Source organism: Artemia sp. Qi Xiang Cuo, chromosome 13 (genome assembly GCF_049724085.1).
Source record: "Artemia sp. Qi Xiang Cuo chromosome 13, ASM4972408v1, whole genome shotgun sequence".
Lineage (NCBI taxonomy): Eukaryota > Metazoa > Arthropoda > Branchiopoda > Anostraca > Artemiidae > Artemia > Artemia sp. Qi Xiang Cuo.
In genome coordinates, this window is record NC_142806.1 from 66,609,620 (window position 1) to 66,637,277 (window position 27,658).

General features: G+C 36.4%; 2 protein-coding genes across 2 annotated transcripts in view; both read right to left on the reverse strand.

Annotated features, from left to right (window-relative positions):
* Positions 1-27,658, reverse strand: part of LOC148945568 (uncharacterized) — a 99,056-nt gene that overhangs the window by 65,720 nt on the left and 5,678 nt on the right. The window contains exons 2-4 of the mRNA XM_089099084.1: positions 25,240-25,863; positions 23,772-23,873; positions 13,077-13,140 (exon numbers count right to left, since the gene is read on the reverse strand). Of these exons, the coding sequence (XP_088955210.1) occupies positions 13,077-13,140; positions 23,772-23,873; positions 25,240-25,821 (748 nt within the window). The 5' untranslated portion in view covers positions 25,822-25,863. The remainder of the gene's footprint in view (positions 1-13,076; positions 13,141-23,771; positions 23,874-25,239; positions 25,864-27,658) is intronic.
* On the reverse strand, positions 830-10,389 carry LOC148945570 (uncharacterized). The gene is made up of 2 exons (XM_089098714.1): positions 10,219-10,389; positions 830-1,570 (listed from the first exon to the last, which is right to left on the reverse strand). Exon 2 carries the CDS (start codon positions 1,530-1,532, stop codon positions 1,209-1,211), a length of 324 nt encoding a protein of 107 aa, XP_088954840.1. The 5' UTR covers positions 1,533-1,570; positions 10,219-10,389; the 3' UTR covers positions 830-1,208.

Consider the following 27,658-nt stretch of genomic DNA (forward strand, 5'->3'; position numbering starts at 1 on the left):
ATTTACATTAAGGTTCTATAATTTTTAGGGGGTTTTCCCCCTTTTTTCGACAATCATCCAAATTGTCTCAGGCACGTAACTTTTGATGGGTAAGATTAAACTGGATGAAACTTATATATTTGAAATCAAAATTGAAATCTGATTCTTTTGATGTATCTATTGGTATCAAAATCCCGTTTTTTAGAGTTTCGGTTACCATTGAGCCGGGTCGCTCCTTACTTACAGTTCGTTACCACAAACTGTTTGATGGGTTGATGTATAATGGGGTGATGACGGTTCGAATTCGACTTATCAGATTATTCTCTATCGCGTGTATGCACTCTTTGGTGACGATACAAACTGCCTGATTGAGTAAAACACTTTTTGCACGAATCACACTTAAAAAGTTTCTCACGCGTATGCACTCTTTGGTGATGATTCAAATTACTTGATTGAGTAAAACACTTTTTTGCAGAAATCACATTTAAACGGCTTCTCACCTGTATGCAATCTTTGATAGTTATTCAAATGGTTTGATTGAGTAAAACACTTTTTGCACAAATCACATTAAAAGGTTTATCACCTGTATGCAGTCTTTGATGTTCTTTCAAACTGCTCATGTGGGTAAAGCTCTTCTGGCATACACCACACATAAACGGTTTTTCTCCCGTATGAACTCTTTTGTGTGATTTCAATAGTGAATAGAAAGGAAATCTTTTATCGCATATATTGCACTCGTAGTCTTTTCTGAACCTTTTCCTATGCAAGCCAATATTAGAATTTGAAGCTTCCATAAGTACATTGGTATTACTTGATGAAGCACCTGCAACTCCTACAATAAAATAAAATAAAAGGGACGAAAAACCTGAGACTTTATCATAAGAAATTCTCAATCATATATCATAAAGTAGTGATGCTCACAAAAAAAATCAAAAAAGAATATGACAAATTAAAAAAAAATAATTAATAGCCAAACGAGAGGCCTGAAAGATGCAGTCTTTGTTGAAGAAAGATGCTCTCTTTGTCGAAGATTCAAACTGCTTTATTGAGTAAAACACTTTTTGCATAAATCACATTTAAACGGTTTCTAACCTGTATGCACTCTTTGATGTTTAATGAAATGCCTTGATTGAGTAAAACTCTTTTTGCAAAAATCACATTTAAACGGTCTCTCACCTGTATGTAGTCTTTGGTGAAACTTCAAATTGGTTGATTGAGCAAAACACTTTTTACACATCATATTTAAACAGTTTCTCACCTGTGTGCAATCTTTGATGTCTATTCATATTACCCAGCTGAGAAAAGCTCTTGTAACATACATCACATTTATACGGTATTTCACGCGTATGCAATCTTTGGTGGAGATTCAAACTGCTGGATTGAGTAAAATACTTTTTGCAAAAATTACATTTATACGGTTTTTCTCCCGTATGAACTCTTTGGTGTGATTCCAATAGTGAATGGAAAGGAAATCTTTTATCGCATATATTGCACTCATAGCCTTTTCTGAACTTTTTCCTAAGTAAGCAAATATTAGAATTTGAAGCTCCCATAAGTACATTGGTATTACTTGATGAAGCACCTGCAACTCCTACAATAAAATAAAATAAAATAAAAGGGATGAAAAACCTGAAAAACCTAAGGATGAAAAACGAGAGGCTTGAAAAGATTCAATCCTATTGTTATAAGCATTATAAAAACAAAACTCCCTAATTTTAGCTTAAATACTAAACGGTTTATATTTAAAAACTTTGTGTCTACAACTAAAGCGCGGAACCTATGTTGCCCAGCAGCGAGTGGAGTCCCAGACCTTGCCAATCCAGTAGTTGTCAGTCCCCAGCCATCTTATGCTGTTGTAAGAAAGAAACAGTAAGAAAGTTGAAACAGGAATGGAAACTGTACGCCAAATCTAAATCATCTGCTGAGAAGATTGTTGAGGAAATGAGAGGTAGTAAGCCTGAGGTTGCTGCCATGCTCAAAGAGAAACTATTTATTGCCCTCCTGAAACAGGTTTCGCCTAAAATGACTCATACTGATGTAGAATCCCTTGTTCCAAATGCATAAAGGTCAATAGAAATCAGTAACTTTGAGCGTTCCAAAGTGTTCAAGTTCAAGTTCAGACATTTTATTATTAACATATACATGTATATAATTGACATAGGCCCATGGGGAGACAAGCTCGAAAAACTAGGCCTAGACAAAGATACAATAACAAATTACGCTACAATACAAAGATAATTACGACGGCAAAGATATAATAATACAACAATAATATGAAAGTAGCAGCTAGCCCAGGATCCAAATATAAATATAAATAAATAAAAAAAAATCAATATTATTAAATATAAATTAATACTAAAAGCTAGCCGAGAGGCCCACATTTATCTAGAACAACAATCCAAACAAATAACTTAGTCATATTAAAAAGACGCGTAATTAAAAGTAATCTTGAACTAAATGAAATTTAAGATTCCTTTTTATTGACTGGATAGAAGAAAATTTATCAATAAGATCTTTGTGAGCTGAGCATCCCAGCACCGGGCTATTCACACAAAATGAGCAAATTTAGATCTCTCTGTAATATAGCCTACTTGTCAATGCAGATACTCTTCTTTTTGTCGAGTGTTATAACTATGTAAATCTTGTGATTGGAATAACAACCTTTGATTGAGGTAATACGGGGGTAGTGTCTTAATGTCATTAATGACTATGAAAAGATCCGTTCTAAAATTAAAGAGTTGAGAAACTGAAAGTTTAGTCGGATAAGCATTTAAAAATACTATAGAAGACTTATTAGAAAGTGTACTAGGTGATGCAATCAAAAGCTTGAGGATTCTTACTGCTTTATTTTGTAAAATCTGCATTGGTTTAATATGGCTTTTAAATGTAGATAAATATACTAGAGAACAATAATTAATAATAGACTGAATCAGAGCAAAATAAATGCTTCGTAAAGCAGAGTAGGGCAAATAATGCTTCAACCTCCGCATTAAACCAACATACCTTGAAATCTTTAAGCGTATATTTTGAATGTGTGTTTTAAAAGATAACCTTTCATCAATCATAAGTCCAAGGTACTCTATCACTTTCACCCGAGATATTGATAATAGATACTTTGAAAAAGTAACTCGGGTAATACGAAGGCATATATTTGACTTCCTGCCGTAAATTATGAATATAGTTTTTGATAAATTCAAAGCAATAAAATTTGCAGAACAACATTCAAGAACATTAGAAAATGCAGCATTAAGTTTTGCATCCAACTCCTCGTCATTCCTCTCAGAAATTGAAACTTCCGTATCATCAGCAAAATATGTGCTGAGACATGGGATTGCCAAAGCGCGGTGAAAATCATTTATATGAGCCCTGAGGCACCCCAATCATCGAGGACTGAGGAACAGGCGAAGAGAGAAAATTACCTCCATCTAGTGCTTGCTTTCTCTTATCAAAATAAGATTTAACTAGATCCAACGCCGGTCCACGCACACCACAATTATCCAATTTACAAAAAAGAATACAATGGGATATTGTATCGAATATATTTTTTTAAAATCTAAATATATTATTGCTGGAATTTCACCTCTATCTAAGCATTCATGAATATATTGGATGAGAGCAATCATAGCGTGTTCAGTATTGTGTCAAGACCTTAAACCAAACTGAGAATTTGTGAAAAAATTAAACGATTTAAGAAAGTCATAGAACCTATTATAAATTGCCTTCTCAAATATTTTAGAAAATGCTGACAAAATAGAAATAGGGCGGTAATTTGATAGGTTTTCAGCAGAGTCACCTATGTGAAGCGGAATTATCCTCGCTTCTTTAAAAGGAGACGGGAAAACTCCAGTTTTAAATCAAAGATTAGTTATATGCTGTAATGGTAAAATTACTGCAGACAATATTTTTTAACAGTTATAGAACTAGACCCGTCAATTCCCGCTGAATTACCTGGATTTAGATCACACACTATTTTTGTTATTTCAGACCGAGAAATAGGCCCAACAAAAATTGAATTACTTTGAGGAGATAAAAGGTATGAAGAAAAATGTTTATTACTACATGAATCAAACTGGTTCATTACTGGTGAAACAATTTTCTCTTCTATACTAGCGAAATAAGTATTCAAAATATCAGCCACTTTCTCCAATTTGTTAGTAGTCGAACCATCTTCTAAACTAATAACTTCAGGAAACTTAGAATTCCTTTGTTTTTTTATAATAGAATTAATTAAAGACCACGTTTTGCGAGCAGAATTTTGAGCTTCTTCGAAAGACTCTTTATAATACCTATGTTTCGGCAATCGTATCAGTGCGGTTAATTTATTTTTGAAAATTTTTAAATTTTTAATATTATAATCAGTTGGATTCTTTAACTGCTTTTTAAATAGCTGTTTTTTTTTCTTAACTGATATCGAAATTCCAGACGTTATCCACGGCCTTATAGGAAATTTTTCACTGCAAATTTTCTTCGTAACAAATAGGCAACTAGAATCAAGGCAGCAATTGAAATTTCTTAGGAAAGTATCAGTTGCCACAACTGTATCCTCCGTGGATATTACATCCTGCCAATCCAACAGACCAAGGCTTTCATTCAGGTGCTTTAATGTTATTTTATTTATTAACCGTACTTGACGTTCCTTACTTACCTGCGGTATTTTATAAGTAAAAGCTAAATCTGAAACCAGCAGAAAATGATCCGATATATCACTTAAAACAGGAAAATTTGCTTTAATTGGTAAGGATGTAAAAATATTATCAGTGAGAGAAGCAGAACCAGGTGAAATTCTTGTAGGTATCAGGCAAGTAGGAAGCAGATATGCAGAAAAGCAAGAAGACAATAAATCAACAGAAGCTTCATTTGAAGGTTCTAGAAGGTCAATGTTGAAATCTCCGGAGAGGATAACATGTTTGTTTTGAAAATGAGGTTGAAGAAAAAAAAAGTGTTTAAGCTGTATTCCAGGACCAGGAGGGATCTTGAAGATTTTCTTGGAGTATCAGTTCAGATCAATTATGAGAAGTTGCCTGCGGAGGAGTTCAAATTTCTCCCTGGGAGAAATTTGTTTTTCTTTTCATGTTCTTCCTTCCATGTTGGTTACACAGCATCAAACTGCGTCCTAACGCCTATTTGGGGTTGTTGTGGTGCTTTTTACCACACCTCCACAAAGGATAATTTGCCCACGAAAGATATGTTCTGCATATTGTGCAGAAAAAGGCCACAAATGCTACAGCGTAAGGTGTCCGGCTAAAAAGGCGGTAAAAAGTGTTAAACTCCTACCAAGATGAGTCTGAAACTCACCTTCTCAAGGTATGATAAAGAAATGAGCCGAGAATCCTCCATCTTTTATGCGATAGTCTCATGGCAACTAAATAGAAATTAGCTAAATCAATCTATGTTTTTAAAGGACTTTCATCTAGATGTAACATAACGTGTGATCAGGAGCACTACCCTGTGAGCCTGACCCTTTTGGAAATATCAACTAATCAAAAAGTATTCTCGGCCGCTGCGTGCTGCTTTCAGTCCTATGGCTGGCCTTATGGTGGTCTAGCAACTTATGTGATGTCATGTTTCCCTTCATCTATTTTTCATGCAGCAAGTGACTTTTTAGCAGTTAGAATCCAATATTTTGTTGGGTTGAACACATGTCTGACCACAAACTATCGTGACGATTGATCTGAGAGACTTTTTGCCACTAGTGCCAATCGTTTATCTAAATGCTTCCTAAAAATAAAAGAGCAGGGTTTATGCTGTATCGTGAATGGTGACTTCAATTGTGACCTAACTGATCCGCTTAGTTCTTCTGGAGATTCTGATCGACGAAGTATTATTTTCAATCTGTCCGATGATGATTATGTAGTTGTGCCGGAGACTGATAGTTTTACTTGCGTCCAAAAGTCAGGTAGTACATCTAACTTAGGCCATGTTTTTCATACGTCACCCGTAAGTCTTGCGGATGTTGTTGTTAGTGATTCCAGTTTTACGACAGATCATTTTTCTTTGTTTTTTGGTGCTCAGATTGGTCAGGTTGGTCCTTCTTCTAATCCGTTTGCTAAAAAGCGATCTGTATTTTATATTAATGATTGGGACAGGGTGTCTCGAGATCTTTTCCAGAATGCGTGGAATGATGTTCTCGAAAAAATTTGCAGACCGTTTGATTTATTGATGCAGAGTTCAAGAATATGCGTGATTATCAAGCTAGGCTGAACATTTACTGTAATGAACTTACTCATGCTCTATCTTGCAGAAAGATCGGCAGTGCCTATTAGGCGAGTAAAAGTTGGAATTGAAGAGCCCAGTTGGTTAACAAACTATAATTTGCGTACGGTAATGCTTGTTTTTCTGCTGAATTTAGGCTTTCAGTTTGGATTGAAGCGGATAAGCCAGACGATGGGTGGCTGCAAATACTGTATAGTTATACTAAACACCAGTTTGCAAAGTAGCTTTCTCTGCATTAGAGTTCAATTATTTCATCTTGTTTGGAAGAAGTTCGGTCACGGCCAAATAGGATGTGGCCCAGTCTTGTAAAAGAAGTGCCATGTCAAACACCGTCTCGTATACCACTTTTACCATGGATTGAGCATTATAAAAAAGAAATTGACGGATCCGGATCCACGTCTGCAAAATAGTAATAAAGTGAAACTCAGAGATTTTTTTTAGCATGCATCTAGTCCGGGACTGATTATTACAGAGTCTGATTATTTCTGTAATTGGTAAACTGAAGAAAAAAAGTCTAGAGGACTTGATGGGATTTATGGAAAGCATTTGTCGTTATGTGGAGGGTTGTTTATGGAAGACATAGTCCTCCTTTATCAAAATGATATCTAATTTGGGATTTAGCTGATTCTTTTTCAATTGGATGTTTGACTCCTATCCCTTAGAAGAATAAACCTCCTTCAGAGTGTTCGTCTTTTCATCCTATAATGGTTGTAACTATATTTTGGAAAATTTTTGAAAATTTGATCATTGAGAAGTTACGAACTAAATGTACAGCTCATACCCATCAGTTCAGTCTTTAGTCTTGCCTTGGGTGTGGTCAGGCATTTTCTGCTTTAGTTTGCAGGCATTTTCCTATCCCTTAGAAGAATAAACCTCCTTCAGAGTGTTCGTCTTTTCATCCTATAATGGTTGTAACTATATTTTGGAAAATTTTTGAAAATTTGATCATTGAGAAGTTACGAACTAAATGTACAGCTCATACCCATCAGTTCAGTCTTTAGTCTTGCCTTGGGTGTGGTCAGGCATTTTCTGCTTTAGTTGATACAGAAGAAAGCAGTAGAAGTATTGCTTTATTTGCCCATGATGTAAGGCGAGCATTTGATTCTCCTCTCCAAGAGGAGAACATATTGGATATGGGTTTGGCTGGTGTGTATACCTGCATTTTAGCCTCACTTGCTGACATTTATGAAAATCTAAAAGCGGAGCTTAAGCTTCCTCTTCTAGCTAATAAGTGTACTAGCCTCATATGATTTTGCTCTTTCTCCACGTGGAAATCTCCCTCTCCTAGTAAAGAAGGGGGTAAGACAAGGTGCTATTTCGTTATCGACAGCATTTAATACCAGTATTGTAAAGCCACAACAAAAGACACTTATGACATATATTCTGCATGGTAGTGATTTGTCTTTGATTGGTTATGCGGATGAGATAGTGAATCTGAGCTGGTTTTTGCATGGGCGAGAAGATAATTCTTACAGTTACAACAAGAGTATGCCCATATTGGACTCCAACCAGAATCTAGACAAGGAAGTAGCACCAGGTTCTAAACCCAATAAAACTTATATAAATCATGCTCAAACACACATACAAACCTAATTGACAGGTACCAATTCTAGTAGAAAACATAAAAAAAACTATATTTTTAGCTAGAAATTCTTTTTGAAGGTACTGAAGGAATGCTAGATTCAGGCAAACTCTAGGAACGTATTCCTGGTCATACTACAAACTATCAGAAGGTTCAACCGCAGTTATGGAATATCAGGCATCAAACTCTAGAACAATGAAAACTCTTCCAAGAACAAAAAGATGAGACAAGAAAAAAAGTTTGTCTTCAGATTAGTATAATTCATAGTTTCGTCCACTTGTCCTCCCGATTTTTTTAAAATAAAAAAAAACAAGTTTTTTAAACTGAAAGTAAGGAGCGACATTAAAACTTAAAACGAACAGAAATTATTCCGTATATGAAAGGGGCTTTCCCCTCCTCAACGCCTCGCTCTTTACGCTAATGTTTTTATTGTTTTAAAAAATAAAGTTTTGAGACAGAGTCAAACTTTAGCGTAAAGAGCGAGGCGTTGAGGAGGGGACATCCCCTTTCATATAAGGAATAATTTCTGTTAGTTTTAAGTTTTAATGTCGCTCCTTACTTTCAGTTTAAAAAACTTGTTTTTTTTTATTTAATTTCTGATCGTTTTTTAGTTAATGCAGCTTTTATTTGCATAAAAATTTTACTTTTCTTTTGCTAAATGGATGTCTTTACAAATTAACTTACGTAACTAACTTCTATATTCGTATATTTTTCTTCTGGCAAAAAATACAAAGTTGCAGATTTTTGCATATATGAGCTTGAAACCTATGTAATAGGGTTTTCTGATACGATGAATCTGACAGTGTGATTTTCATTAAAATTCTTTAACTTGTAGGGGATATTTCACCCCTCTTTAAAAAATCGAGTAAATTTTCTCAGGTTAGTAGCCTTTGATGAGTAATACTAAACTTAATAAAATTTATATATTTAGTATCAGCATTATAAACACATTCTTTTAATACATTTATTGACATCAAAATTCCGTTTTTAAAAGTTTCGATTACTATTGAGCCGTATCGCTTGTTTTTTTATTGTTTTTTTTTGTTACGTATATGTTATTACGTATATGTGGGGGTTGTCCCCTTAGTCAATACCACGGTCTTTACGTTAAAAGTTAAAAAAAAGTTTTGATTCACAAACCCCTGAATCACAAAGGCCGTTTAATTAGAATAGATAGCTCTTTTGAAAGCACTAAAAAAAAACTGTAGCGTAAAGAGCGAGGTATTGACTTGGGGAGAACCCTCTCACTTACGTTATAATTTCTGTTCGTTTTAAGTTCTAATATTCCTTCTTATATTTCAGTTGAAAAAACTTGATTTTTTTTATTTAATTTCTGATCGTTTTTTAAATAATGCTTGGAAATCCGGCGCCCCCATCATTGAAATGTCCCTTACCCCAAAGAAACATCCTCCACAGAAATATTCTTCAGAGTATGCCCCTCCTCTAGCCCCTCCCCCCCCCCCTCCAGAAAAAATCCTTCCTGAAAATGGTTGTATACTTCGCAATAACCAATAGATAATGCTGGCAAGTCCGGCGCCCCCTTCATGGCAATTTCCCTTCCCCCACGAAAAATTCCATCATGAACAGATCCTTCAATATAACCACCGAGCCCACCAACACTACCCCAACCAGAAAAAAAAACAAATGAAAACAGCAGTTAACTACAGCATAACACATGAAAAATTTTTACAATGTGTAAATTTCAAAACATTTATCCCACCCACTGGGTACTTAGGGGGATTAATTCATCCTAAAAGACATATTTATCACATTTTTGACCATACTGAACAAAATGATTTTCTCAAAATTTTGATTAGATAATTTTGGGAAAAAAATAAGCATTAGTGGGAGCCGAGTTTTCTTCCATTTTTTTATAACTTAAAAAGGGAACTATTAATTTCAATTTCAATTCCAATGAACCCTCTCACAATATTCTAGGACTACTGGGTCAATACGATCACCCCTGGGAAAAAAAACAAAAAAAACAACAAACAAATAAACACGCATCCGTGATCTTTCTTCTTGGAAAAAATGGAAAATTTCATATTTTTGTAGATAGGAGCTTGAAACTTCTGTCATAGGGTTCTCGGATACGCTGAATATGTTGTCGGTATTTCTATTAAGGTTATATAATGTTTTGGGGGTCTTTCCCCCTTTTTTTGAAAATCAGCCAAATTTTCTCAGGCGCGTAACTTTTGATGGGTAGCACTAAACTTGATGAAAGTTATATATTTGAAATCAGCATTGAAATCTGATTCTTTTGATATATCTATTGGTATCAAAAACCCGTTTTCTAGAGTTTCGGTTACCATTGAGCCGGGTCGCTCCTTTCTTACAGTTTGTTACCACAAACTGTTTGATAACCCATAATCCAATATAGTTGAATCTACAAAAAAACAACAAAAAAATAAAATAAAATAATAAAATATATTTTTGAGATATACCTTGAACGTCAAAAGATGTGACGCCTGATTCCTGGATATCGGGCTGAAGTTTACAAGGTCCTGAAAACTCAGGAAAATTACCCAAAGCAATTTCTTCACGTTTAGGAACAAAAAGAAGGTTCGGAACGCCAAAGACCTCTTCATTGTGACTTCGTAAAGCATATTCAACTTCAAAAACAATAGATAAATGAAATTTACATTGAAAAAAAAACAACGAAGTTTAATAAACAAATCCAACAAAATACATTTTTATTATACGTTAGTAACGAGAATAGATAAAAATAAGAAGTAAACAAAGCGACTGTTAGTTTTCAGGTTCTGTGAATTTTTAGTATTTGCTTATTTTTCAGATCACTTCGTATAGAAGAAACTGTGCTCGATACTTCAGAGGAGGTGACAGAGAATAAAATTTTGAGTGTTCTTTTTAAGAGTTAAAAGTGATAGGTCAACCAGAAGTCACTTTAACGAAAAAAGCAAAAAGACAAAGCAAATGACCGTGGATTGTCAGTTTAATATACATATACTGATATTTATTCCTTAAAGTCTTAAAATTTTTTATTTATTTAACTGAAAAAAGTTGAAACATTCAAGACATATTTTGTTTTCAGTAGAGTACAAACTTATTTATGTTCTTGTGAAGGCATAGAGGCTACCGACCTTACCCATGTTAATTTTTGCTCATTTTCATTTTGACTCGGCTATTTATTCTAATTTCTGTTCATTTTGAGTTTCATTCATTTATTGACGGCGCTTTGTGATAGTTTTACACTTGGATGATTACTTAACGTTATTTCTGCCCATTTTTGGCTTAATGAAACTCTTCACTTTATTTGAAAAAATTGTTTTGCAGAAATAGTTTTTTGAAATTTATTTCTGTTCTTTTTTATTGACATAGTCTTTTTCATGAAAAGAAAATATTTTATATCTTTTCGGTTTTTTTCTTGAAGAATCCATAGTTTGGGTTGCTATTTGAATGTTGGGAGAAACTTTTTGAACAATTTTTAATCATGGCACAAATAAAATTGTCTAATTTAATTTTACTCCTCCTCAAGTTGACCTGAAAAATAAAACTTAATATCATTCCCAAAATATTTTATCTATGCTTTTTGAAAACCTGGATGCACTTACACTCTATTTATTTAAATTGTAAGAGCAGAAGTAGTAATAGTAGTAACCCCGAAAGCTTCGACTTAACACTCCCAGTCGTTCTCGGTATATTGCTAAAGTGTCTTATTGGCAAACGTAAAAACAAAGCCGTTTGATTTAGTTTTATTGCATATTGGGCCAATTGGATAATTGTTGGGCGTTGACATGCCCAAAATCCCTAAGGACATAGTTGCTGGACGGTTCTACTATGCTAAACAAAATATTTGTTTCAATATTTTGACTGGATGTGTTTGGAAAATGAACTGGCTTGTGAGGCGGAGTGATTGTCCTCCAATCTCGTTTTTACTCTTAAAAAGGACACAAGAAGTTTTAATTATGAATCGAATTAGTTCCTTTAAATGTTTCAATGATATTCAATGATAATCGTACTGCCTATGATATTGCTTATACGCCCTTTTGAATACCTGCATGCATAAACTTTTTTTCGTTTAAGTGGAACTCCGCCTAAGCTTTCCCTAAAAGTTTCAGCTTCATACTCTTAGCGTCATTTGTTACAGTAACTGTAGTGGTAGTATTAAAAGTAAACACATAGCGGCTTTTGGGTAGTTCAAAATCCCCCAAAACTTACTCTTAAAGGTCTAACTTAATAATATAATTTATTCTTGAGATATTGCTTGAGACCTTTTTGAAAGTCCACATGCTCATATTTGGAAAAAAAAATATATAAACAGAAATGTTGCTATAGAGACACTGGAGACATTTCATTAAGCCCAATTTATAACAATTTAATACTAAAAGACTCAATTGATATTTGCACTAAGTCAAATCTAAGAGAACCTATTTGCATACCTAATAAAAACCGAATTTGCAGACAAGCAAAAAGTATCGTGAGGCACAACATTCTTGCTCAATCTCTTTGGTAATACTTGTTTTTCATTGGTTTCGGCTTGGTTTTTCATTCAGTGTCTGTTCGTATCTTGGGCAGTAAACTCCAAAAGGTTAGATTTTTGTTGTTTTTTTTCTTTTCTTTTTTGTTTAGCACTGAGGCAGACTTGGCGGAGTTCCTTGTCGAAATATTTGCCTGTTTTTCGTCTTCATGTTTTCACGACGGGCTTATGAGAAAATCATTGCTCTGACGTATTGGGAAATTCCCAGTCAGCCCACTATGATGTGTGTCATTTTCTGCACAAACTTTTCGCTGTTGTTCGTATATTTTATTTTTAAACAAATAAAACTAAAATTATTTTATAGTACTCCTGTCTAAGGGTGTCTTGGAGTGTCTTTCAATTAGAAGAGGCAGAAATGACCCTTACACCTTAGACCTGCCAATATTTGTAAAACTAGAGTATCTAGTGACATTAGAATTATTGTACTATTATGATTTTCTTTTAAATAAAAAACATCCCCCTTAGGCCAAAGAATGCAAAATATTATTATAATGATAAACAAATAAGATATATAAAATCATGACGCTCAACGTAACCCTCTTTGGCCGCATAGAGTATAATATTATTATTGAAAATGTCCACAATCTGTATCTGTTTTATTGATTCCTAAAACGAACCTTCCCTGTTCCTTAGGGTTCCAAATGAGAGAAGGTTTAAGCAAAAGATTAAATTTGATAAGAGATTTGAATTTGCTTAAGCAAGTAATTACTCTTGTTTATTATATTCTAATCAAAGTAAGTACACAGAAAAAGCGAGGACTGACCATGCTTCCCCTTATTTTTAATTAAACAATGAAAGACTAACCTGAAAAGTCTAAGCTTGTGTCTGGCTTTCTCTCTGTTCTTTCCAAAATCTGATTCCCAATTAGCTTAAAAAAAAGAAAATTACACAAAAAAAAGAAAAAGAAAATAAATGATGTAGACTGGAAACAAACTACATAGAGGCCACTTGCCCATTACTAAGGCAACGCTGCAATACCTATGAAGGATGTCAATCGGAAGTCAATCCCATTCAAGATTCTAATATACATGTTCAAGCGTAAAAATTAAACATTTTTGAGGCAAAATCATAATACTTGGTCTTTCCTAATATGGAGAAACATGATGAGAGCCTCTCTATAGGTAATTGTTTCAATCCAACACCTTTTTTAGAGGTTTCAGGCTGTTTTTTTAAAATACCCTTAAATTTATTCTCAAAATAACATTTTACTATTTAGACTGATATAGATAATAATAACTATTTTTGCACCAGCAAGAAATGAAAATAATTTTTCACTTGCCAGTGTTTTCAAATGTGTTTTTAATTTTTGATTACTATGGACCATGAGCCATTACTATGATGCGGCCATGATTGTATTTTGCACAGGAAAAAGCCTTTGTTTTTTTTTGGTTGGATATAGTAAATAGCAAACACTATCTGAAACAGAAGTCATCATATAGTTTTACTCTAACGTCATTTATTGTTGTAACCAGCGAGTATGACGTCATTCATCTTCTTATATTTGAGGATAATATTTTTCTGGTCAAAAAATTAATTTTATTTTAAATACTATTTTTGAACAAGATGTTGAATAACTTGCCCAGTTCAAATATCTAGGAAGTATCATCAAGAATTCTGGCTCAACAGTGAAAGAAGTACTCACCAGAATAGGACAGGCAAAAGGTGCCTTCAACAAACAATGTCAAATATGGAGATCTCAGAGGTTTTCTCTGCTCCTGAAGCTACGCCTTTTCAACAGTAATGTTATGCCAATACTACTCTACACAGCAGAAACATGGTGACTGAATAACGAACAAGAGAGAAGAGCCCTGGCTTTTCATAGCTCTATCCATCAGAATCATTGCACCTGAATCACAAACAAGAGAGAAGAGTCCTGGGTTTTGAAGATTCGTGTTTTCACAGAATATTACATCAAAAGAGTCAGAAGGTGGAGATGTTTGGGCAACATCCTACGTTTAGACAACCATAGACTCCCAAATACCGCTTTACAATGGCAACCACCAGGAAATTGTAGCAGGGGAAGACCCAGAAAAAAACTATGCTAGACCTATCAGAGGGATCTATGCAACCTGCACATCACTGTTCTACCAGAAGGAGAGGACATCACTGCAGTAGCAAAACTGAGGGAAGATTGGCAGCTCACACTTGATGCCCTGGGTGCCTCAGGAGAAACAGGCGGAACTAAGTAAAGGATGGGCTGTGGTTTATTCTTTACTAGGTTAGCCTACATCTAGTGACTTGGTCAAAGGTAGGGGTTAGTAATGAAAAACTCGGTCAAAGAGATCAAAGACTAGAGAGCCAGGACAGATCGTCTCTGTGAAAGGCAAAGCTAACATAAATTTTTCAGAGTTGTTTAACAAAGATTATTTTCACTTCTTTACAATAATTTATGATCATAGGTTATAACTGAGGCAGATAAAAAAGTTCTGTGAGCCATTTGAAGAATATTGGAGACCAATATATGATTAAAGATTCACTATGCCGACATGGCTTGCAGGCAAGTGGGAAACTGAGACTGTTCATGTTAAATGGGCTTTGCCTACTGGGAAAACCCCACTGGAATTGGCTACTGCAGCATCTATGATTATTTGCAGCTATAACTAAATACCTTTTCAATAAATAACAATTTTGTACCAAGACACATGTCATTACTACTTTTGTGGTAGGTTGAATAAATTTTTTTTTACAAAGAAGATAACAAAAACAACTAAATTTGATAAAAAAAAACACATTTTATAAACTGGACCTTGTTTTAGTCTGAATTGCCGGAATTGAATGAACAGCCCTTGTTTTTGGTTTAAACAGGACATTTATTTTAGTGAACATGAACAGATAGTCATCTTTAACTATTCTTATTGATGATTTAAAGATAGAAAGAGAACTAACAGCTAGCCAAATGTAGAAAGACATATTTCAAAATAAAAAGCTATGATCAATCATGTGCTTTTCACATGATTTTCATTTCAACTCAGCAGCAACTGGGTGGTGTGAAAGTGAATAAAGGATTGTTGACCAAATTTGTGAGAAAGAATATTTATTTCTACCCATATTTTACCATATCTGCTTATATTTGAACTTAAGTGTCATTTTAAGTGGGTTTCCCTGGTGTGTCACTTTACTTATCTAAATTTTGAAGTTAGAAATTTTTATTTTTTATTCCCAGGGGACTTGTCCTTTGTCTGCTAATAAACAGCTGTTTGTTTATTTGTAAATAAGGCCAAGCTGATTTCAGTGTCATTCTCCTTCTTCCGAATATGTAGCCAGCAACAAAGCGCAGTTGCCAAACGCTAAATATTAAAAACACCATTGATTACGTTGGCTCGTCCGTTTTTGCGTATTTTTGGTGACAAATTGTGCAGAAGCGAGCAATGGCAATCAAACAAGAGGCCGAGTTGGTACCAGCGGGATTTTAATCCTTAAACCGCTGGGAATAGGTGATTTGAGTATTGCACTTCCCACATTTTGTCTACCTCGAAAATTGTCAAGGCACTAAATTTAGCGTTCTGAGCATCGACGATATACAATTCTTTCATTTGAGTGTCAGGAGAGGAAAAGCTAGCAGAAGAGGCGAAAGTACCTGTTGCAAGTGCTCTAGTGGTATCTGCCGAGAGTTATTTGTCCAAGAGAATTAATAAATTTCCGCTATTTATCCCGAACCAGAAATGGTGAGCAAACGGATGCGTGTTAGCCCGGTGAAGGGTACGGACAAGTGTGCAGCCTGTGAAGATAATTTGAACGAAAGTTAAAATGCTATTAACTGTGATGATTGTGAGCGATGGCTCTGTGCAAAATGCCTTGATCTTTCGGAACCAGAATATATTTTATTAACGAAGATGACTCGTCGCATGGGCTGAGAGTGGAAATGTCCCATGTGCAAAGGCAACCCAAAAGGCAGTGTTAATGCCTCAGAAATAGCGAAAATTGTGGACAGTAGCATAAAAAGGTCACTAGGTGGTCTTGATGACACAATAAAGAACCTGGATGTGAAAATCAAAGAAGCAGTTAAAGACTCCTTTTCCAGCTTGAAAGATGAACTGAAAGCTGAAACAGACACTAAGTTCACAGGCCTCGAAGATAGAGTACGCTCCCTGGAGCAGCACTCGGGAGCTAACACAGACCAAAAAGTGTTGAAAGACCTTGTGACTGCTGAAACAACTGCTCTAAAGGAAGCCCTAAACGAACAATTTGAAAGCAGGGTGAAGGCGCTAATCTTCGAAGACCGCGAAAGATAGAAGAGACGATTGAATATAGTGGCCTTTGGAGTTGCTACTCAAACCGATGATGCCCAGTTTGTCCGTGAGCACCTAGCTCACGAATACGGCTTACCTGGTGTCCCTATTTCAAACATCCGCCGCCTAGTGAATCCCACTGTCTCCGTAAACCAAAATCCACTACGCCCACCCCCAATCATGTTCGCTGTCTCCGACTTCAAGATTAAGAAGCTGATTCTCCAGAAATCGTTAGAGAAAAAAGGGGCAGTTCAGTTCAGAAATGATGTATCGAAAACAGACCGTGACAAAAGGCAGAAGTTATATGAAGAACTATACAGAAGGCGGGCAGGTGGTGAATCAAATATTGTGATTAAAAGCAACAAGATTGTCCCAAAAAACTTCCAGCAGCCTCCAGCTGCGCTGGGGTTGCAGGCGATGGAGATCTAGGAGTTGATGCCTGTCAAAACAATGTAAATAGTACTGTACATAGAGACTTTAGTGTGAGTGATTCAGATACAAGCCCCACATTTAGGATCAATAATTATGAATCATTTGCAAGTGCATTATAAAGTAATCATAGCAGAGAACCTTCGGACAGTTCTATTTTCAAATCTTGCGAGTTAGAATTTAGTGATATTGGTGATGCCCATATTGAAAATGAAGATGGACTATTAATGCTTTACAGTAACGTGGATTGCGTCACCACAAAAATGGATGAAATAAAAGCTGTAGTTTCGGCAAGACCTAAAGTGAGTGTGTTTGCCTTCACTGAAGTTAAACCAAAGTATACTTCAGTGCCACTGACTGATGTGCAAATCCAAATCACCGGATTCAGAATAATCTCAAACCTGTCGAAACCAGAAGGAAGAGAAATTGTCCTGTACGTCAAATCATCACTGAAGGTAGGAGACCTTAATCTTGGTTCTCAGTATGAGCCGTGGGTGGAGCAGGTCTGGATAAAAATTGAGCTAAAGGGTCACCCCCTAATAATAGGTTGTATTTATAGAAGCCCAAGCTCTCTCTGTCAGAAAAGTTCTCACCTCGCGATTGCGAATTCTATAAGTTTGGTGATGAGTCGTCATTGCCATAATATTGTAATTTTTGGAGACTTCAACCTGCCTCAGATCCAATGGATTAGTGGTTATACCGCTACAGGAGATAACGATGAACAGAATGGCACACTCCTCGAATGCCTACAAGAACATTCATTGTAACAGACAATCGATTTCCCGACTAGGTACAGAGAGGGCCAGAACCCATCTCTCTTAGATCTCTTATTTGTCAAAGATGAGGAGGCAATCCAAAGTGTAGACTCAGAGCCACCTTTTGGCGCAAGTGATCATATAGCCATAACTTGTCGACTAAAGTTGTACCCGCAGACAAACAATTTTAGAAAACATGTGTTTACAAATTACAACAAGGTAAGACAAGATTTGGCTAACTAAGATTGGTCTTTTGTCGAAAAGAATAATGTAGAGGGAGCTTGGCTTGAGATGAAAAGGGTCCTCAGTGAGACAATCGCAAAACACACGACAACCACTTGGAAACGAAGACCAAGAACGCTCCCTTTCATCACACAGAGAACTCAAGCTAGCAGTCCGGAAAGCGTGCTTCATCCAAAACAAAATTTACGACTTGCCCTCCTAGATTTTGCTGATAAGCTAGATAAGTGTGAGAATTTTGTTGTATTGAGTTGCTAAGTTTCTTATTTGGATTATGTTACCGTTTAATTTAGGAAAATCTACTCGTAGTTAAACTGGCAAAAAACGATATATGTGTTTTAACCCTTTTAAATTTCAGTTGACTAGCTTAGACTATTTTACCGAATTCTAAAAACTGAGAATTTGAGCATTTGGAGGCACTTAAACATGCAGAAGATGCTAGAGCGTATTAAATGATAAGTCGAAAGATATTTGTATGCTATCGTCAATTTTGGTGGAAATAAAGCTATTATTATAAATGAGAGAAAAAGCACCCTAATTAATAGACCACCCCGTTATTAATCATGAAATAACAAAAACGAAAACTATTAAGGACAAAATGCCAATACGTAACACTAAACGGTAGCAGAAAAGCTAATTAGAATCTAGGGGCAGGGGCGTCACTATCACTTTTGGGGGGGGGGGGCGAGCACGACGAAAGTTTTCCAACAAAAACAAAAATTTACCGACGGAAAAAAGGTTTAGAGTGGCGAAAGTTTCTGTATAAATGGAAGTAAATGGCTTGAAAACAGTATTTTTTGCTGCGGAGCGTTGGAAATTCTAGAAATATTTCACTATGAAAGTCTATTATTCCTTATGTCTACTAGACACCTATTTAAGAGAACAACTCTTTCAGAGCTATCGGCCTCTGAATAAAGTTAAAACGTTTAAAAGCAAAAGCACTGGATATTTTTCTACGGTGGAAGTGTAGCCGATGCATCGGATACGATATTGAGGGGTAATCTTGACATCTCCCACCATAAAAGGGAGGCACCCAACCAGCCAAAGCTAGCCGAATACCCCAAAACAAACGGTCGCCGTTTTTCTGCTAAAGCCTATGAGAAAAAATCATGGGTAGAATATTCTATTAAAGACATTTACTGCTTTTGCTGTCGGCACGTTTCCTTAACAAGAAATCATGGAAATACTTCTGATAATGTAGTGTTTGTCGACACAGGAATGAATAACTAGAAAAAACTATTCGAAAGGATTGAAAAACACGAGGCTTCAGAAGCTCATAACGAAGCAAATCGCAGCTGGACCAAATATAAAGCAATTGAGTGTGGCACATCTAAGTCAAGAGCTACAACTCTCTATTCAAATAAGAAGAAAACCATAGCGGAAAATTGTCTGTATTTAGTCACACTTGAAAAAGTGGCTTGTGCCCTAGCCCGCCAAGAGCTCCCATTTTAACGTCATGATGAACACGAAGACTCACACAATCGAGGTAATTTTATAGAAATACTAGAAATGATGACCGAGGGAAACCCAGATCTTCAGATAAAAATAACACGTCGGTATGGAAGCTATATGAGTCCCGACTCACAAAATAGTATTATAAGCATACTGGCTGACCTCTTTCAAGAACAATCAAAATACTCTATTAAGAAATGTTGGGCAATCTGCGAAGATGAAACGAAAGATCTGTCGAAAAGAGCAGCTTGGTTTAATTATTCGGTTTATTGATAGTAATGCTACTGCGCTTCGCGCCGGAAAACCCTGTTCTAGGCCTTCACTCAATTCAATTCTTAACAAAACAAAATGACATTTCCTAATTCTAAATTTTCTTTTTTGGCTTAGACCCTTCACAGCACAATATTTGTTTTTAAATAATTTGCTTCCCTAAAAAGGAGTCTAAGAGGTCCAATATAAGGGATAATACTGTTTTTAATAATTTTTTAAAAATATCCGCTACTGCGCGGCAGGAAATGCTCTTTCCAAGCCATCCACTCGCTCTGAATTAGAAACTTTCACCAATTCAAACTTTTTTTCTTTTTTTTTTACTTTTTTTTAACAGAATATAATCAGCATAGTTTTGTACTTTCCTCACAAAGTACAAGTGAAAATTTGCAAATTTTCTTCCGTGAGGTGGCAAAATCTTTGAAGTCTGTCCCCCCCAGAATTTTTCTGAATTTATGCCACTGATACCATATTTATATTTTAGGATGCCTCCACCACGAGAAATGAAGAGAGTGCAGTACACACTTGTCCGAAATTCCAAGTCTAGAGAGAAGTCAGCTGAAGACAGTGACTGGTCAGAAGATGAACGTCGAAAACGCCGCAAAACCAAGCACTATCGTTTGAAGACAAAAGTAAAAATAATAGGAAAGATGAGGAAATCTCGCCAGAAACACAAGAAAACCAAAAAAGCCAAGAAAAAAATTTGGGACAGAGGAATGAAAAGAGAGTCTGATGATACAGAGAGTGACTCTCAGTTTAGCAGTGATTCTGTTGCTAGCAGCGATGCTTCCGACCGGAGCTCGGAGTCTTTAGATTCTAGTGATGCAAACAATAACGCTGGCGAAATCGGTGATACTACAGACGAGTGTGAGAACCAGTGCAATCAAGACAAGCAAGTGAAACGAGACAAAAAATCAAGTAGACGCAAGCCTGAAGAAGAAATGACTCGCGGCCGATACAAAAAGAATTACTGTCGAACAAACTTGGAAAAAGCATTGCATGAGTATTTGACACACAAGACATGGATGTCTGAACTATCGCAGAAGTTTGGAATTCCTAGAACTACAATCATCTCAGCTATGCAAAGAGATGCTTCTCGCAACAGAAAACGTACCCACATGGGACCAACCTATTTCAGTGAAGCAGAAGAGAAAAAAATGGTCGAGTTTACTATTGACTGCCAAAAACGAGGATTCCCTATCGTGAAAGCCGATTTTATGGATACGGCCGAGCTCTGTCTTAAAAAGTCTGGTGGAAAGATAAAAGGAAAAGATGGTATAACGAAGAAGTGGTGCTATAACTTCATGAAACGACACCCGGAACCTACTCTGCGAACAGTAGAAAGTGTGCACGGTAGACATTCTAAGGTGACAACGGGAGAAAAATGAAGGTTGGTTTGAGAATCATGAAGCTTACTTGAAACAAAAAGGTATCCTCCAATGGAGACCGTGAAGCCTGAGCAAGTCTGGAACTGTAATGAGACAGCTTTCATATTCCTTCCCCATGGTAAAGTAGTCTATTCATTGCAGAACGAGATTTTAGGCAAATTGTAAGGAACACAGGAGGCAATGAAAAACTAGTCTTATTATGCTTTTTTGTGTGTCCACAAATGGAAATCAGTGCCCAGAGTTCATTGTCTATTTATACAAGTGGTGTCGAGTTTCCAAAGATCTGAAAGATGCTTGCCCCGAAGGTGTATACCAGACTGCATCTAAAACAGGATGGATGAGAGCTGAAACTTTCTTAGAATTTGTTACTCAAGTCTTCATACCTACCTTGGACAAGAAAAAGGAGTTCCAAAGCCAGTGTTCTTGTTGTTAGATGGGCAAGCATCCCACCTTTCTCTGCCGCTTAGCGAGGAGTGTGAAAGCCATGGGATCGTACTCGTATGCCTTCCAACAAACGTCAAGTTTGTCATGCAGCCTCTCGACGTAGCGGTGTTCAAGTCCTTGAAGACATTTTGCACCGAGTTTAACCGAAAAAAAAGCGAGATGCCGTGCTTGAGAAGTCAAAGCATGAAGTTACCAACGGAAATTTCGTTTGCCTGCTGAAGGAGTGCTTCAGGCCTTCACTTTCACCAGCGCTTCTTACCAAGTCATTCAAAGTATGTGGAATTTACCCATGGAACTGAAAAAAAGCTAGACACAAAAAACTTGTTTCATAAGGTTTGGCGGCCCCTGAGCAAGTTGACATCTCAGTTTACACTGAATCTCAAGAGACACAGGGTCCTGTTCTAGATCCTTCTGGCTATAAAAAGGCAGTGGGTCCTGAAGCGTCAGCTATGGCTTCGTTGGCGGCTTTTCTTGGCCCGGAAACATTAGAACTTTTTGAAAAGTCCTATCCTGGAAACCTACTTGACAGACTGGACGATAAGTCGACCGGCTTATACAAGTTCTGGAAGCGAATCAAATCTGCCTCATCGACAGGGCCACGGTGGCACACCCCCCTCAAGGTGGCGCCTGATATTGCGGCAGTGTTAACACCACCAAAGGCACCGAAAGCAGCTACTTCTGGAACGGTAAGGAGGAAATTCTATCAACATCTTTCCAATCCCGACTATTGCATCGCAAAAGCCAAAAGAGGAAGTAAAGCTTGCAATGAGGCAATAGTCGAAGATGACAAGTCTCAATCATTTTCTGCATCCGACTCCAAAATTCCGCCACCTGTCGGATCGGAAGTTGAACCGCAGCTCAACCAATACTATGCTGTTTTCTTTAGCGACAAAAAAGCGAGATGCCGTATTTTGTTGGTAGGATTCTGGACTTTTGGGAAGAAGGACTTTCAAAACTAAAAATTTTGAAGTGGATTAAGATGGCAGATCATACTTTGAAATGGCCGAATGTTGACGACATTTACACTGTGAACAATGAAGAAATCTTTGCTGGCCCATTAAAGCTGACAGGAAGCGGTCCGTTCCAGATAGCGTTTGGAGATGCTATTCCTGAAGCATAAAGGCAACATTGTGAAAAAAAGATGAGTCATGTGACCTAGGTCACAGGATTAGGCCTACACTCCATGTGATTATCCACGTTTGTTCCTATTTTTGACAAACTTTCGTCGGTTTTATTACTTCGACTATCTGAATGGTATTTTTTACTTTTACAAATTAAACGAAGTTGAAGAGAAACAAAGAAACGAAGTAATAAGAATAGGAACGTCGAATATACCAGGTTCTGTCCACAATCAGTACCCAAGTATTTCGACACGTGTCGACTTGGGTTCCGACTTGCGTCGAATACAGGTTGTTTTTTGTGTGTCGAATTAGTAGGTGAAAACGATCTGATTTCAGAAAATCGGAGTTTTGTACCCTTTCCAGACAAAACTTCAAACTTTTCATCAAACAGTTAGATTCCTAGATGTTTTTCCTACATACTGAAACCCTTTTCAAACCGAAAGTCTTTAAATTAAGACTTCTAGAGTAGAAAAACTTTTTTTTTACAAAAACTCTCGAATCATCGGTGCCTTTACCCTAAGCGTAGAGTACGTAGCAGATCATCTAAAGTCAAGACCAAGCTGTACAAGGGTCTCGTGCGACCATTAATGGAGTTTGGGATGTGTGTTGCCACGCCTCTGAATAAGAGTGACCAACAGAAAATAGAGTCTGTTCAAAGGCGCGCAACCAAAGCTGTTGATGGATGCAAGAACCTCAACTATCCATCCCGCCTGAACAAACTACAGCTCCCAACACTTGTCTACAGACAGCAGAGGGGCGATGTCATTATGGCTTACAAGCTACTGTATGCTGATTCCTCTTCTAAGAGTTCTTTACAACTTGACAAATCATCCAGGACAAGAGGGCATAGCAAGAAGCTGCTCAGGAAGAGAGCTTATATCAGACTCCACAACCACTACGTCTCCAATAGAGTAGTGGGCCTCTGGAACAGTCTTCCCAATGCAGCTGTCACTAATCCCTCTGTCAATGCATTCAAGATTGCCATTGATAAGAATTGGTCCACAAAACCATGGGAAACAGAGTGGGACGCCGCCGAACCAGTGACTCCCCAATTTCACTGACCAGCGACTCTACAGGATCTTTCCTTATTTCACTTGACAATGCAAATTAAGGTAATTTAAGGTGATGTGCTTTAATAAAAGCTAAAGAGGAATAAAGAAAAACAAATGCTTACTTTTTCACTACAATAATCAAAATGTTCTCCATCATCTTCAAACCGACTAGAACTATAGTTTCCCCCTTTGTCAATCCCGACAGCAATTTCATCTTTGACAAGCTAAAAATAAAATTAAATGAAAAGGAATGTTATCAGAGGATAAACATAAAGAGAAGGGCGAAATTTAATCTTCCATCCAAATTAGGTATTTCATGAACTGAGCTGTTTTATGATGAATTGTCAAACATCACAAGAAAACTGAGGCTTCTTTCAATGGACTTTACTTGATCTTGCTTGGCAGAATACAGATGCATTCTGGTAGCTCAGTAGTTTTTTATTACAATATAAATAGTATGAACATCTTTTTCAAATTAATCACAGCAGATACAGATAGCTATTCTGGAAAAATTCTTGATATGCCTGTCTATCCCAGAGCAAATTTGTCAGGACAGATCTACCGTGAAGAAATTACTAGATAATTTAGCCTAATCATTATCTTTAGCTTGTTCAAGATTGTGAAATTAAAAAGCTTATAAAATACAAAAAGAACAATTACAGACAGCCAGGAACATTTGTAAAAACAAAAAAAAAGTTTAGGCCCTGTTCCCATCTTAAAAAACAAGGAGAAAGAATGACCTTAAAATACAGTTTCCTTGGAAATTTAAACTATATGATAGAGAGATCTTCTGGTAGAGTTCTAATAGGACTTTAAAAAGGACCCACCCTTGAAATTTAGCTTGCAATAAATTTCTGAACTCAAGACAGTCTTGAAAGGAATTAAAACTACAAACTTATCAAGGTTCGTCTAATTAAAATATCAGGAGCCTAAGATGGGGGCTTTTTTTATCTTGGATTTGTCTTGAACAAGGGTTCTGAATAAGTTAATTTTCCTCAAAAAGTTTAAACAGATTGCATATAAAGATGTGAAAAAAAAGCAGATATCAGTTTATCTGGTTATGAAAAAAAAATTGAAAGAATTGTCTTCACTTAAACCTAATGTGTAAAGACCCTAGCCTGACATTTTACACCTCAAATCATTTCTAAATATATCTATGTTCATGCTATTCAAATCAATGGTCTAAGGATTTTTATTTAAATATTATTAAAATTCTCTATCATTGTCTAATAGCAGAAAAAAGAAATTAAGCTGTTTTGGCAAAGATCAGGGAGCACAATGATAGTCTATTGGTACTTTGACCTAAACAAAACCAGAATGCAAGAAAAGAGAAATGTCAGATAAAGAAGAAAACATTCATAGCAAAATCATGGTGCTTTGTACTTTTTAACTGGTAAGTTAATAAATTTCTAGCCAAAGGCGTTATTCAGATGGTTATGAAGATTCTAGTGTCTAGGTATTACACAAGTATGACGTTACCTTTTAAATTCAAACTAACCTTGTCCCATAGTAAAATTAATACAAAATAAAATACTTAACAATCCTTTGGTCACTTGACTTTGAGTAAAGTGAATTCCAATAAAAACTTACAAGTGAGTTGCATGCAGCAAGATCTGTTTTATGAACAGAGGAACTAGTTTCAGCAGGATATTTCACCAACTTATTATATGAGGTATCTACAACAGGAGGTTCAAGATTACTGGAAGAATCTTCAGCCAAGAAGCTGCTTTCAGAGGTTGAATCAATTCTGTTTCTCTTTGCAGCAGGTTGATTCTTTTGAGAGTGATAGTCAGGTTTATGTATCTGGTTAACTGTATCATCAGGATAAGCAAGACCTTTAACTTTAAGCATTTCAGCCACTTTTATTAATGAACTAGCTTGAGCTTGTGAAACAGTCACTTCACCTGTATACATAAATGTCACCAAAGCTAGCAGATCATGAAATTTCGCATCCTTTAGAACAATAATAGGATGGGAGTGTGAAATTCCTAGAAGCAGTGTTTCAAAGTAGGAACTACAAGATGAGAGAACAAGTCTGTGGCATTTGATGCTTTGACTGTCACATGATAGGGTGACATCCGTGAAATATTCACTGTTTAATAGAGATGAAAAAGCTCCATGAAATACATCCAGGTAGTTGTTCCACTTTAAACAAAATTCTTTTTGCTCCATTTCAAAAAAATAGTGACTAAATCCTTCAATAACTCAAACTCACTGAAATAGATTGAAACATGTAAATAAGTATTCCAAATCACAGGAATTATAGGCACTAAAGGTAAAAATTAAGAAAGTAATCTACACTTAGAAACTCAATACGGTACAAAGACTTTTATTTCAAAGCTTTAACATTCTATTTTAATTTATAGATTTGCCTAGCTTGGAAATAACTCTATCAATCTGAATATCAAAAAATATGCTTCCATAAATTACAAGAAATCTTGAATCAGTTTCATTTAATTGAAAAAATGGTTGGCTAGATTTTTATGAGCTCAACAAGTCAAAACGTGATTCTATGTATAACCATTGACGTGAATAAAGATAAATATATTTTGAGCATATGTGGATAAAGAAAAGGCCTAAGAAAAAAAGATTATTATTCTTTAACAGGGAATGATGAGTTTAAAACTCATAACCATATTCTTGCAAAGGGTTAATATTCCACAGATAAACTTTGCCATAAGTCGAATAAAAAGCTGTCTTTGGTACAAAACATTATAAATTTTCAACAGAGGATGGTATTCTGAGTAAGATTTAAAATGTGCAAAATATAGGCATAACACCTCATTTTCTTTTTGTTACCTCAAACAATCTTATTAAGCAAAGTCAGCAGAGATTTAGATCAGGACAATCCATTGATACAAATCTGATTGATGCATACAATTTTGTCACACAGCTCCTACATAGAGGAATCCTAGTAGACCTCATTCTCCTAGATTTCGCCAAAGCATTTGACAAAGTATGTCATTGTACAACTACAGGCAAAATTAATTGCAATCAGGGTAAGCCAGGAGGTTGTTGAGTGGGTGATGGCATACCTGAAAGATAGAAGGCAGAGCGTAAAGGTGCATGGAAAAATGGTCATGTATTTTCCTCAGATGGTATTGACGTGGAAAGTGGAGTCCTACAGGCAGTGGGACATCACATGTGTGGAATAGATGGTGTTGAACAAATGATTGGTTCCTCCCATGTTGAAAGAGACCTGGGTATACTTGTGGATGATGAATTGAAGTTTAACCAGAATGCTCAGTCAGTTGCCTCCAAAGTGCTCCAGACCCTGGGAATTGTTAAAAGAACATTCCACTGTAGGTCACCAAAGCTGATGTCAAAGCTATAGAAAGGACATGTTTGACCAAAACTGGAATTTGGTATGTGTTTGGCAACCCCACTAAATAAAAGCAACAAGAAAAAGCTAGAGTGTCCAAAGGCGAGCAACTAAATCAAAAGAGGGTTTTAAAGCTTGGACTACCCATCCCGCCTGGAGAAGTTACAGATTCCTACCCTCTCCTGTTGATGGATGCATGGGGATGTCCATGAACTGCATACTGCTGCATGCTGCAAAGACAGAGTGTTCTATTGACGGAAGCATGGGGATGTATTCATGACGTACAAAATGCTGCACACTCAGTCCTTGCAACTGAATATGCTTGACTTTTACCAGTCAACTAGAACTAGAGGAAACAACAGGAAGCTGTACTGCAAACATGCTAACACCAGACTATGGAACAACTTCTTCTCAAATAGAGTTATGGGGCTCTGGAACTCCCTAAGCAAAGGAACAGTCTCAGCCCTTAGTGTGGAGGCCTTCAGGTGACCTGTGGACAAAGACTGGTCATTCGATCCATGGCTTTTAGAAAGGGATGCAGCTAACATGTTGGCTTAACATCTTGACTAACCAGCACCTACAGGAAAATTCCTTATTTGCTGGACAATGCAATTTAAGGTAAATTAAGGTTCTGAAATAGTGTAAATTGTTTTTAAAGCATAAAAAGAAGGGAAAGGAGTTCATCAG